This window comes from Pseudorca crassidens, chromosome 14, assembly GCF_039906515.1.
Source record: "Pseudorca crassidens isolate mPseCra1 chromosome 14, mPseCra1.hap1, whole genome shotgun sequence".
In the NCBI taxonomy this organism is placed as follows: Eukaryota; Metazoa; Chordata; class Mammalia; order Artiodactyla; family Delphinidae; genus Pseudorca; species Pseudorca crassidens.
The window spans coordinates 8,844,434-8,858,356 of NC_090309.1; the positions used below are offsets into that span (position 1 = coordinate 8,844,434).

Consider the following 13,923-nt stretch of genomic DNA (forward strand, 5'->3'; position numbering starts at 1 on the left):
GGGCACTGCTTACTTCTACCGGAGTGGGGCGGGATGGATGACCAGCTTCCCTCTCAATCCTCTGATACTACCTTAGCGCAGGATTTGCAGCACACCTGCTTCTGCCTGGTGGGGTTTGGAGAATCAACTTTCCATTCAGCCCCACTCACACTACCCCAGCAGAGAAGCATTGCCACTGGCTTCCACCATGTCGGGGCTGGAATATTAGCTCTCTGGGCAGATATACTGATACCACCTGACAGGGACATCAGAGCACCATCACTTCCTTCCATGGAGCAGGTGGGTGGTAACGGAAGATCATCTCCCTGTTCAGCTCCACTGAAATCCTGGGGAAGGGGATATAGTCTTCCCATTGATGTATGGCTGGAGTAGGGCAGGTATTGCCAAAAAGGTCTTTGGCTAAGCTATGGGAAATAGGTTGTTCTTGGGTCATTTTTTGGGTCTGTGCCTGTTAGGGATTCCAGGTTGGAGGCTCTGGCAGTGCCCCATCTGGGGTATATGGAAGACAATAACAAAACCCACAGAACTCATGCCATGTCATTCCTTAGGTTCTGAGGTCCCCAAGGCATTCCACCTCCTTCTTTCTACTTTTCAGAGTCTTCCTTTGCTTGTTTGTTGTTCTATGTCCAGGGCTTTTAAGCTGTAAGACAGAGGACCTAGGAGGAATGGGGCTACTCCATTATTGCTGGAACTGGAAATCCCTCCAGTTATTTATAATTAGATTTAAATAACAAGGTAAAACAACGTATTTACCCATGCAGTTACCATTTCCTTTGCTCTTCATGCCTTGGTGTAGGTCTGTATTTCTATCTGGTGTGATTCCCTTCTACATATAGTACTCTCTTTAACATTTCTTGTATTGCAAGTTTATCGGTGATGACTTATTTCAGTTTTTGTATATCTTTATTAACTTTGCTTTTTGAAATACATTCTGCATATAGATTCTACCCTGACAGATGTTTTTCTTTCAGTACTTTAAAAATGTCACGTCACTCTCTTTTCACTTGCATTGTTTCTAATGAGAAATCTGCTGTCATTCTTATCTTTGTTCCTCTGTACATAATTCACCTTCTTTTAAAATTTTCTCTGTCACTGTTTTTGAGAAGTTTGATTCTGATGTAACTTGGTGTCGTCTTCTTCGTGTTTATTGTGCTTGGGATTCACTGAGTTTCTTGGATCTGTGGATTTACAGTTTTAATCCAATTTGTAAAATTTCTGGTCACTATTGCTTCATATATGTTTAAGCTACTTGAATTTTTCCACAGCTCACTGATGCCTTGTTTTCTATTTTTCTGGTTTTTTGGTTTTAATTCTCTTTCTTTCCTATGTTACATTTTGGATATTTCTATTGCTATCTTGCAGTTTACTAATCTTTTGTTCTGCAATGTCTGATCTGCTGTTCATCCTATTAACATGTATTTTATTATCTCATACATGGTACTTTTTTATCTCCAGAAGCTTGATTTGTGTCTTACTTGTATCTTCCATGACTCTCCCTAACGTTTTGAACATATCAAATACAGTTACAATAACTGTTTTCATGCTCTAATACTAACATCTGAGTCCGTTTTACATGTTTCACTTTTTCTGTTTGCTTTTTCTCCTCATTATGGACCTGTATTTTCCTGCTTCTTTGCATACCTGGTACTATTTGATGGGATGTCAGAAACTGTCGATTTTACTTTGTTGAGTGGTGGATATTTTTGCTTTCCTATAATTATTCTTGGGGTTTGTTCAGAGATGCAGTTAAGTTCCTTGGAAATGGACTGATCCTTTCAGGTCTTGCATTTAAGATTTTCTAGACAGAACTGGAGCAGTGCTTGGTTGTTCCCACTGCTAAGAGAAGATCATTCTTTAAATTCTACCCAATGCCCATAAGATTATGAGGTTTTCCAGTATGACTGATAGAAGTAGTCAGTATTCTCTGCCTTGTGTGAGCTCAGAGTACTGTTCCCTCCAATTCCTTTGGATGATTCATTCCCCAGACTCTGGTAGTTTCCTCACATGTAAGCACTCATCAGTACTCTGGTTTGTCATTCCTTAAAGCAGACAGTAGGACAAAAACCACATTCTCTAGAAGGGCATTCTTTTTTTTTTTTTAAAGGATTATTTATTTATTTATTTGGCTGTGTTGGGTCTTTGTTGCTGCGCGCGGGCTTTCTCTAGTTGCGGCGAGCGGGGACTACTCTTTCGTTGTGGTGCGTGGGCTTCTCATTACGGTGGCTTCTCTTGTTGCGGAGCACGGGCTGTAGGCATGCGGGCTCAGCAGTTGTGGCTCACAGGCTTTAGAACACAGGCTCAGTAGTTGTGGTACACGGGCTTAGTTGCTCCGTGGCATGGGGGATCTTCCTGGACCAGGGCTCGAACCCATGTCTCCTGCATTGGCAGGCGGATTCTTAACCACTGTGCCACCAGGGAAGCCCATACGAGGGCATTCTTGAAATGCACATCTTCAGGCCAAGACTGGAAGACTGGAGCATAGGATTTTATTTACTTTCTCCCATTAGTGCATTAGAATGGATTGCTTTATCAGGTGTCACGTGGATATATAGCCTGAGAAGTCAGAAGACAACTTCCTAACGTCTGAATTTTTTGGAAGTTTCCCACAAATGTCTGTAAACAGGCAGTGGTTAACGAACTTTATGTATGGACCCCCAGGATGCTTGTTAAAAATACAGATTCCTGAAGTTTGGCAAAATGCTGATAATTGTTAAATTTGACTGATAGGTACATGGTCCATATACTCTTCTACTTTTGTGTTTGTCTGAAACTTTCCATAATAAAAAGCATAGAAAAAAACAAAATATATTAAGATTCCTAGGCCTCTATGCCTAGACCCTGATTTAGTAGCTCTGAAGTAGGACCCAGGAATCTGCATTGTCACAGGTGCCTTAGCTCAGGTGGTCCTTAGACCACATTTTGTAGTATGCTCACTGTTAAGTGATTCATTTTCTCCACTTAGGTGTCCTTGTGGTTGCTGTTTTCCCAATTAAAGTCTCATCCATGGGCCTCCAGCCATTAGTGCTGAAATAAGTGAACACTCTCTTCTCAGCCCATTAAGCTCTTACCTGAACAGCCTCTGGAGGACAGGGATCCTTGTAACCAAAATTGTAAGAATGGAACTCTCCTCCAGTCAAAGAAGCAAGCTCTTTCAAAAATCCATTTGCAATCTCATCATTGTAACAGAAGGAAATGGTGTAAATAGGGACTTTCTGAAAACATTTGGCCTGCTCTATAACCATTTTAGGTGGCTGAAATGATAAATTTTGAGGGGAAAAGGGGAGATGGAAAGAGAGAGGAAGAGACAGAAAAAAAAAAAAAAAGACATGAAAATTCCTAGTATTTGCTCTAGATAGTGAAATTCTCAAATAGTAATCCTGTATACAGTGGAGAGTGACTTCTTGGAAAGGTGTAAATTCAATTCAAGAAACAAAGCAAACATTGCCAGATAGTGAGAGTATGAAGACCAATGACTCAGCTCTATGCCCTCTGAGGGCTCACAGTTTGGTGGGGAAAAATCTGGGAGAAATATTTGACTAACCAAACTACTCAATTTCAGTGCACCTGAAGTCCATGCTTGTAGAATGCTGGGCTATACTTCTGAGCGCTTGAAGTATTAGGGTCATGGGTAATACACCTTGGCTGTTGGGGTTCTACAGAGTGAGCCCACCAGATGTCCATGTGGCTTCCAAAGCATCTACTCCCAAAAAGTAATTTCTAGGCCATGGTCAATGTGTCTCCCACAGAGTGAAAATAGAGACATTGATTTAGGGTCCTTCCATGTGCTGGGCACTCTGCTGGGGACAATAATATCCCAGTTAATCCTCACAACCATCTAGTGAGAGAGTTTTGGAAAGACTGCTAGTTGCCTACCTCTCCTTTTTTTTTTTACTGTCAGAGCCCTGGTTTTCTTTTCATGGTAGCAACATACTTAGTTAAAAACAAACAAACAAACACAACACATACACACATACACACTCATCTTCTGACACTTTTTTTGCAGCTAGGTGTGGCCAGGTCTGTCCATTGAGATATAAGCAGAAGTCTCAAGGGAGAGACTTTTTTTGCCAATAAAAAAGACAAAGACTTAACAAAAAAAGCTAATATCCTCCCCTTTTCACCCCTGCCCCCTGGAAAGTGGACACTCTGCCTAGAAGTGGAGCAGCTCTTTTGTGACCATGAGGGTGGACGTCACACACAAAGACAGTGAAGCATAAAGATTAAAGGAAGCCTATTTCTTGGAGACGTCCTTGAATAGCTGTATAACCCAGACTACCTTCCGCTGGGCTTCGCAGCCATAGGATATAGGCCTCTCCATTGTTTCAGCCATCATTGGTCTGCTCTTCTGCTTTTCCTCCCAGTAACGTGAAACCCTAATTGGCACAGTAGGTACAGATATGGACTCCACTTAAAGATAGAGAAATTGAGGCTCAGAAGAACTAAGTTTCCTAGGGTCATCAACCTCTTAAGTGGTAAGACTAGATTCAAAGAGTTTTTACTCCTAGAAGCAATGCCAGACTATGTGTTTCCCCGCCATTTGCAATAAAGACCGTCTCTTGCTAAGGACTGACTCTCTGTAAACATTACCTGATTCTCAGGAAAGATGACTGATGAACTGCCCTGCCACCTCTCTACCAGCACCACCACACCCAGCTGAGCACCCTCAGAAGTGCCTCTGATTGTCTTGCTTCCACTGCCTCTGTGTTTCTCAGTCCCTCTTTGATGGACCCAAATTGCTGGCTCCAACTGGAGAGTGGCCAGTTCCCACTCTCCACCCCCAGTTCCTATCCTTTGACTGTTAACCCTTCCTATACGTTTGCTATGAGCCCTGGGGAGGCAGGGGGATGAAGGAGGCCTCTGGACTCACCACTGGGAGATGGCCAGTTGAGTGGTCCCCCAGAGACTGGTCTCATTCCAGCCACCACTTACACATGGCTTCAGTCTCTGTATCTCACCAGCCTTGAACCTGTCCTTGCCCATAAGTCCACCCACACCTCTCCTCCTCTCTTCTCTCCCCTCCCCTCTGCCCATTGGCTGGTTCCTAACCAAACAGCAACCTAACCTAGCTGAGGGCTGATCCCATCCCTCTTGTCAACTTCAAGGACAGAGCAAAGCCCTCTCCGCTGCCTGCTCTTCCTTCAACCTAGCTTCCGTTTTGAGGACTTATCATGTGCTGGGCACTAAGGGCTCTGCTTGTGCTCTCTCCCTGCACCCCCCCACAACCACCATGGAAGGTACTATCATTATCCTCATTTCTTACAGGACTCCTGGCCACTGCCCCTCAGCCCCATATACCAGACTGGAGATGCTAGACCTAAATTCTGTTAATTTGATAGATAGGGTTTTAGCTAGAAATTACTCTTATATTGACTTACAGCTGAGATATTTGGGAAGGGAAAGAAACTAACGTTGATTTAGTGCCAGTGGTGTGGGTGCCAGGGACTGTGGACAGCGTTTTCATCTTCCATACGCTACCTGACATTATTTCATATGGTCATTTGCTCCTTGCCTATCTCTCCATAAAACAGAAGCTTCACTGAAGGCAGGCATGTTGTCTATCTTGCTCCCCACTGTATCCCAGACTGATAGCAGTACCTGGCACATAAAAGGTGCTCAGTAAATATCCGTGGAATGCCAAAACAAAAACAAAAACAAAAACAACCCCCCCCCCCAAAAAAAAAACCCAGTGTTTAGGGACTTCCCTGGCAGTTCAGTGGTTAAGACTCCGTGCTTCCACTGCAGGGGGCATAGGTTCGATCCCTGGTGGAGGAACTAAGATTCCACATGCCGGGTGGCAAAAAAAAAAAAATATATATATATATATGTATAATCTCCATGTAATGCATCCACGAGAATATCACCTCACTCACTCACAGCAACCCTGTGAGGAGGGAGCATTAGCTTTAAGTCACGGATGAGGAAATTCACAACGGGGGCACTTGCCCAGGGTCATTCAGATGGGCAGTGCTGGGGATGAGCTCTAACCCAGGTCTCTGGCTCTAAAGCTGTTTATTTCCATCAGTCCTGACAGCTCAAGAGAGCATGAGCAAGTCTCTTACGTGTATCGCTGTGAGCCACCCAGCAGCACACAGCCCCAGGTAGTGTTTGCTAAACCGGCACGAGGTTCTAGTGCCCAGCGTGGTGGTGGAGAGTTGGGCGGAAGGCGGGGCTGCACCCTGACTGCAGAAGGAGCTCCATCCCTGCAACAGAAGAGAGCCACACCTGTCCTCCCGCCCCAACCCTGCAGCCCCCAGGGATCCTTTTCGCTGGCGGGTGTCCTCACAGCTTAAAAGAAGACTCAGTATGTTGAAGTAAGCCTTTCACCACCACAGCCTGAGTCACCCTGACGCTCCCCAGCCACTTACTATAGTAGCTCAGCTCGCGGGGCTGTGCAATGCGGGGGCCATGTCTGTAGGACACCGAGGAAGCCTTTCTCAGCCCAGGACTCCTTAGTCTGTTCCCCTCAGAGGTCCCGTCGGTCCCTAAGATGGGGCCAAGCAGCACACCTGAGACACTCTCCCCCAGTGCCCTCGTCCCCGAGTCTAAACAGGTGTGCGGCCAGATGTTCCTTTCACCACAAAGGTCAACTTGGGGTGTCAAGAAAGGCAGGGACGGTTCTCCCAACAGCCTGAAGGAGGTTTGTTTGTGCAGAGGGGGTCACCCTGTGCCCTCCCCTGCTCCCATCCCTCGCATACCCTACGTGGGGCTTTATCATCCATCCGTTTTTGTTTAGAACGGTGCAGATACCTTCCTCACGTCCATTCTTGCGAGGGTGAGCCCCTAACTTCAAAGAAGTCCCAAAATAACCACAGCCAAAGATGTGCTGGGCTGCTCCTGACAGAGGCCCTGCAGTGTCCACCTGCACCTACAGAAGCCCACCCAAGGACACCTAGCAATCCAGGCTCATGAAGAACCCTCTGAACTTGACTAATTAAAAGACTTGTCTTCTATATAATTCTGCCCTGGACATTGAATAAACAGGCAGCACGCTGATGTCCATGGAACTGAATCCTGAACAGCATCTCTGTGCGTTCTTCCAAGTAGGAAATTCTGCGGAGTACCGGGAATAATGACATTGGTCTTACATATTCAGGTCCTACAGTCAGTGAAAATTCAAAACCAAATCGAGATTGAGTGGTACATCTTAATGTCCTCTACATAGAACATGAATATCAAATATCCATTTGTTTTTTTGAGAGAGTCTGAGGAACAATGCAAAATAAGTAGATTGTTTGTGGGAAAAAGGCAGATACAAATATGAAATGCCTGAATAAGAGTTTATAAATCACTTTTTCAGTAACTTGCATATTTCTGATTCCAGCTCATTCATTTCCCTAGTGCCTCATCGTTAAGTGGACCACAGACCCTCTGGGAATTCGGGGGCAAGCTACTGATCTTCTCCCCAGAGAAATGTACGAGTGCATTTTTTATATAATTTTGGGAGATTCCAGACCCTCATAAGTCTATGATGGACTGTAGACCAAGAATCCTTCTCAACACACGGCTGGCACAGTGGTACTTGGTAAATCTTCTTCAAGGGCTATTTGGCGTATCTATCTAAACATATACCTTTTAATTGAGTCCACTTCTCAGAACTTATGCTACAGATATACATGTGCAAAATGATATATGTGCACAGTTACTTTTGCAACCTTGTCTGTAACAGGAAGATTGAAATAACCTAAACACTCATCACCGGGGGACATGACTAAGTAGCTGTGTGATGGAATAGTAGGCAGCTATAGAAAAAACGAGGAAGCTCTTTATGAAATGACATTAAGCAATCTCCAAGGTATATTGTTTTATTAATACAGTCGCAGAATTGTGCGTGTAATATGCTACCATTTATGTATTTTAAAAGGAAATATACATAAACAAATATCTGTCTGCATAGCAAACTATCTCTCAAAGAAGATGCAAGAAACTGGTAATATACTGGTAATATACATATCACCTGCCTCATAGCTGGTGAAGGGAGGGGGGAGGGAGGATTTTCTCTACATTCTATCCTTTCGTACCTTTGTCATTTGTACCATGTGAATGTATTACTATTCAAAAATTAAATCAAGTCAATTTTTAAGGTAGTTTTATTAAATCTATGTCATTTAATATGATGCACTCATTGAGAATGATGTTTCTGAAGAATTTCTCATGACTTGGAAAAACACATAGATGAGAAAGAGCAGAAAATTGAATTATGAACAATTTACACCTTATTCTTCCTTATGATTATATGCTTACTTATATTTTCTAAATTACAATAAAATCAGTTAGGATTTATTAACAAGAAAAAGATCCCCTGTCCAGATGACTTGCAAGTCAGAACCTGCAGCCTACTTCTTCCCCCAAATGCCAGCCCCATCCTTCTAGGGGCTTTTGGACAGCCGTGAACTCCAGGTGCTCAAACTCAGCTTCCTCCACCAGAAACCCCCAGGTCTCTCCTTCTTTAGATTTCAATCATTTAATAACAATTACTAGAAACCAGAAATCAGTCATCTTGACCCCTTTCTCCCTTGTTCCTCACCCAGCCCCCCACCTCCTGCCCCCAAACTGGCCACCAAGTCCTTTGATGCTACTTCTATGATCTCATCTCTGGACGGTCCCCTCCTCCGCATTTCTGCTGCTCCTCCCTGAGGTGGGACCTCACCAGCCCAAGATCTAGTCTTTCCCTGGCTCTCCCATCCACCTGTGCATTAGAGGCATATCTCTAACGCACTGGCGGATGGGACCATCTGCTCCTCTGAGAGTCCCTACTGAGGTAAAGCCCACCCTTTCTGTGTGACATTCACGGACCTTCACAATCTCCCCCAACCAAACCTCCGAGACTCGGCCCTGACACTTTTCCATTCACTGCTCTCGGGATGTTCCCTCGAGCAGCCCACATATTTTCACACCTCTGTTCCTTCTGCCCAGGATACCAGTAATCTCCCCCGTCTAGGAAATTTCTTCTCCTCCTTCCAGACACAGCTGAAATGCACCCTCCTCGGTGGAACCTTGCCTGGCCTTCTCTCCATCGCGTACAGCAGAATTCATCACTGTGCTCCCGTACAGCCCGTAGCACAGGCAACTCCACTCCCTCTATCTCACCAGAATTAACTGTATATGCTAGCACATCCTCCGATGTGTAAGCTCCCCTAGGGCAGGATATTATTCATCTCTGCAGCCTCAAACGTGCAGCCGCCACACAAGGAGCATAAACAAGGCACGATAAATCGCCTCTGAATAGAAAGGACAGTGAAGTTGATAGGAAAATCGTTCCAAATACAATTTCACTTTATACAACTTCGCGGCCATAGATCTAACACGGTAGTAAAATCCAGCTGCTCTAGTATTTAAGCCCTGGACCGTTTGACACCGGGTATTGTACAATATTTGCCTAGCAGTCTTCACATGCAGACACTTCACAATGAAGGAAACAAGTTGATACTAATTCACTTTAGCGGTTAATTTACATTGTACTGGCCTGCACATCCGTATATTTATTTAATGCCCAGAGCATTAGTCTTTCACTCACAAAGCTCAAAAGAAGATGAAAAGATGCCGCTAAAACTTATCAAATATTTTCCAGTCAGGCTAAACAAAGAACATTTCACCAGAAAGGCATGCTTTTGTTTAAATGATTACTAAGTTAAAATTAGGGATAAAACCAAGGACACTGTGCAGTGACGTGTTTTAGATTCAGCGTTCCCAAAGGAAAAAATTCAAAAAGAATCTCCTCACTCTTAGTTTATAATAAAATATAAACCAGCCTTCCACGGAAGGCATACATCACCTTTCATCGGGTTTGTCTCCAGGTCTATGGGTGGGCATCAAATTAACCAAACAACACTCACTGTCACTTAAATTCTCCTCACTGTTGCAGTAGACAAAGGAATTTCTCAGTGTGTGTGTTTTTACCTCAGTTCTGCGTCCCTAAGCCAAGCAAGTACCTCTCAACAGCTTTTTAGTGGCAGTGGAAAAGGTCCCCGAAACCCACGCTCAGCATTCACTTTCAGGGGATTAGTGAGTCCCTCTTTGTTCCCAACTTTGATAAGTACCTGGTCAGGTCTCCCATCCGTCAAAAGGTAGATTACTTGTGTTTCTTTATCAGCAAAAGCAATTTGCAGGGCGCTCAAGGTGTTTGTGGAACTTCCAATCTACAGAAAAGAGAGAGAGAGACATACCAAGTACATACTTGAATCTCAAAAAAGATCTCACAAACAACTGTTATTTATTCTCTGCTTCCAAAAAGAAAAGTACTTGTGAAATAAAAGATATATTTAAATTAGACTGAGATCATAATTTAAGTCCAGGAATTCCAAGAAGACAAATCCCTGAATATGTCGTAAAAGCATCTATGCAGACAGTTCCAGGATAGCTAGAAGCCAGGACGATGGATTTCCTGTCCTGACGACAGAGCTCTTAATTCAATTTTATCTTTGTGTGTTTCTGTGGCAGGCACTAACTCAGTTACTGTTCATTCAGCTGTCAGCACGGCTTAAACATGCAGCCTGAATTCCCCCCAGGCGGGGACCATGTTAGCTTCCAACCAGGATTGATTCATGACACCCAGTATTCAGCAAACATGAGTGTGGTGTCATGAGCAATCCAGAGGTACAGGAAACTGTAAAGTTGTAAAACGCCTGCAGTTTCTGCCCAGGGAGGTACAGAACTGGCCAAGTTGTCACTCCAAAACTCAGAATGAGAAAAAGCCAGACAAACAGCAAGTACATGACTTTTGTTATGCCCATGAGAGGGCTCAGGTCACAGGGCAACCAAGTGGCCCCAAATCTGGGGAGAGTCAGGCAAGAGGCCAGCCCTGGCTTTCTGGGACAGGATGCAGCCAGACACTAGAAGAAGAGTTGGGCTGGGGTGACTGGTGAATCAGCGGAGGCTGCCAGGTGTATGTTGGCAAGAGGCCACAGATATGGGGGCATCAGCGCTCTCTTGAAGGCTGTTTTGCCACAAACCCCACAGGGTGCTCACAGAATAGACTGGGAGAGTCTAGAGAAAGTCTCCTTCACGGTGCAGAACTGGGGGAGAGAAACACAGGAATCTCCATAGAGACCCTCTCCTCGCTCTCCCCAGCAGAACAAAAGCCTTAATCTGTATGTGTATATGGGGTGGGGGGCAACAATGAACACACTCACCCTAGGGCGCTGGTCAAAACCCAGGAAGGCTGGGGGAAGGAAAGAGGAAACAACACACTCTCTACACCTGCGGAAGGAGCAGGGCTATGTGCTGGGCTCAGAGACACTGAGAAGGCCACGCCCCTGAGACTCCTGGACACCATGCCCAATTAAGACTGAGGCTTATTCAGAGAACACCCACCCCCATCACTCCCCTAGAAACATCAACTAACAAATAACTTTCAAGAGAAACGCTCTCTTTGAGGCCCAGTGTGAAGGGAAAAATCAAAAGCCGAAGATGAAGCAGACAGCCCTCTGGCACGTCATCCCCTACCCAACACCAAGTGTCGCTGCAAGAATGTGAGGGATGCGGTGCAAACAAACCTCCAAGCCAGCCCAACTCCTAATCAGAGTCATTTCAACCCATCCCGCAAAGAAAGGCACGCCCATTTCCAGGCATGAAAAATATTTATCTCAGTCGCTATATACTGCACGTGATGTCCAGCTTTTAACAGAAAATAAGCACATAAACAGAAGAGCAAACAACATACTCCCGAGAGACAAAAGTACTCATCGGAAACAAACACACACATGACACAGATGCTGAAACCATCGGACAGAAAATTTAAAATAACTGTGATAATGGCAAAGGTGAACAACATTCAAGACCAGGTGGGTAATTTCAGCAGAGATGGAACCTTAAGAAATAACAGAATAAAAATGCTAACAGTAAAAAGACTCAGTAGGACGGTGAAGAAGTCTTGCAAAGAGTTCAGAGTACAGTTGTTCCTTGGTATCCACAGGGGTTGGTCCAGGACCCTCTCCCCCTGACAGATACCAAAATCTGCAGATGCCCAAGTCCCTTATATAAAATGGCGTAGTATTTGCATATAACCTATGCACATCCTCACATATACTTTATTTATTTTTTAATAAATTTATTTATTTTTGGCTGCATTGCTGCATTGGTCTTTGTTGCTGCACGCGGGCTTTCTCCAGTTGCGGTGAGCGGGGGCTACTCTTCGTTTTGGTGCGCAGGCTTCTCATTGCGGTGGATTCTCTTGTTGTGGAGCACAGGCTCTAGGCGCACAGGCTCAGTAGTTGTGGCGCACAGGCTTAGTTGCTTCGCAGCATGTGGGATCTTCCTGGACCAGGGCTCGAACCCGTGTCCCCTACATTGGCAGGAGGATTCTTAACCACTGCGCCACCAGGGAAGTCCCAACCTCCCGTACACTTTAAATCTTCTCTAGATTATGTATAATACCTAATACAGTTCAAATGCTATGTAAATAGTTGCCAGTGTGCAGCAAATTCAAGTTTTGTTTTTTGGAACTTTCTGGAATTAAAAAAAAATTTCCATCTGGGGTTGGGTGAATCCATGAATGAGGACCCTATAGATACAGAGGAATGACTATAGGTTCAAAACAGCCAAGGAAAGAAGTAGTGAACGTGAAGATAGAGGAATAGGAATTACCCAAATTAAAATACAAAGAGAAAAAAACAGCAAATCAAAACAGAAAAGACCACCAAAGAGCTGTGGAACAGTATCAAATGGTCTGATATACACTTAATTGGAAACATAGGAGAAGAGGGAAAACAGGACAGAAGAAATATTTGAAAAAAAAAATAATGGCTGAGAATTTTCCAAAAACAATGACAGACATAACCCCATGGACCCAAGAAGGTCAGATAACACCAAGTAGGATAAATAAAATAATCACCTAACACTTCTGCCAGAGTGGTATACAAGGAAGCCAAGTAGTGAGCTGGGACGTTCATCCCCACCAACTGTACCACGTCCTCCCTGCTCAGTGATGTCCCCTCCCACCCAGCAGTAACAAGGTACTCCTCCCCATCAGGTGTCAACAGAGTTCGAGTGGGGAACCTGAACTTCAACCTGCACCTGGAAGTATGAGGAAGGGCCCACCCATCCCCCTGACAGCACAGTGTGAGACACAGCCAACTAAACAGAAGGCTAGAAGAATACCCAGAGCCTCATAACATGAAACAAAAATGTCTAGGATTCAATTGATAATCAGTCCATCGTACCAAGAAGCAGGAAGCTCTCAACCTGAAATGAAAAAGATAGTAGATACCAACAGCAAGAAGACAAATATGTTAGAATTATTCGACAAAAATTTTACATTAGCCATGAAAAAAATACTTCAGCTAGCAATTATCAACAATCTTGAAACAAATGAAAACTAAAATGCTTCAGCAAAGAAAAAGAAGGTCTCATCAGAGAAGAAAAAAAGACATGAAGGAGAATCAAATGGAACTTTTAGAACTTAAAAATAACAATAACTGGGCTTCCCTGGTGGTGCAGTGGTTGAGAGTCCGCCTGCCGATGCAGGGGACACGGGTTCGTGCCCCGGACCGGGAAGATCCCACATGCCGCGGAGCGGCTGGGCCCGTGAGCCATGGCCGCTGCAGCTGTGCGTCCGGAGCCTGTGCTCCGCAATGGGAGAGGCCACAACAGTGACAGGCCTGCGTGCCGCAAAAGAAAAATAATAATAACTAAAATTTTTAAAATTCTCTTACCCAAGGACTGGCTATGCCAGCTGACCACTGCTCTGTGACACCAGCACACGGCAAGCTCACAACGTCTGAGTGTTGCCCTGAACTTACTGGGTTGATTCCTGGACCAAACCAGTCCAAAGAATAATAGAGGAATCTGGTCTTCTTGCAAATGAATTTTGCACATTCAGCAAGCAAGCAAGCGTTCTTCAATGAAGACTTTTGAAGAGACCAGAATCACACTTTACAAAAAAATGATCTGACATGTTTTCAGCCACGTAGATGGCTGATACTATGC

The 13,923-nt window shown here is 44.4% G+C and overlaps 2 protein-coding genes across 4 annotated transcripts in view; one reads left to right on the forward strand and one right to left on the reverse strand.

Moving 5' to 3' along the window:
* The window catches only part of MGAT4A (alpha-1,3-mannosyl-glycoprotein 4-beta-N-acetylglucosaminyltransferase A), a 504,464-nt gene that overhangs the window by 459,163 nt on the left and 31,378 nt on the right, over positions 1-13,923 (forward strand). The gene's annotated exons all lie outside the window — the stretch shown is intronic.
* VWA3B (von Willebrand factor A domain containing 3B) overlaps positions 1-13,923 on the reverse strand; it is a 207,824-nt gene that overhangs the window by 82,542 nt on the left and 111,359 nt on the right. For all 3 annotated transcript variants that reach the window (XM_067704215.1, XM_067704217.1, XM_067704216.1), the window contains exons 13-14: positions 10,038-10,136; positions 3,069-3,251 (exon numbers count right to left, since the gene is read on the reverse strand). In XM_067704215.1, the coding sequence (XP_067560316.1) occupies positions 3,069-3,251; positions 10,038-10,136 (282 nt within the window). The remainder of the gene's footprint in view (positions 1-3,068; positions 3,252-10,037; positions 10,137-13,923) is intronic.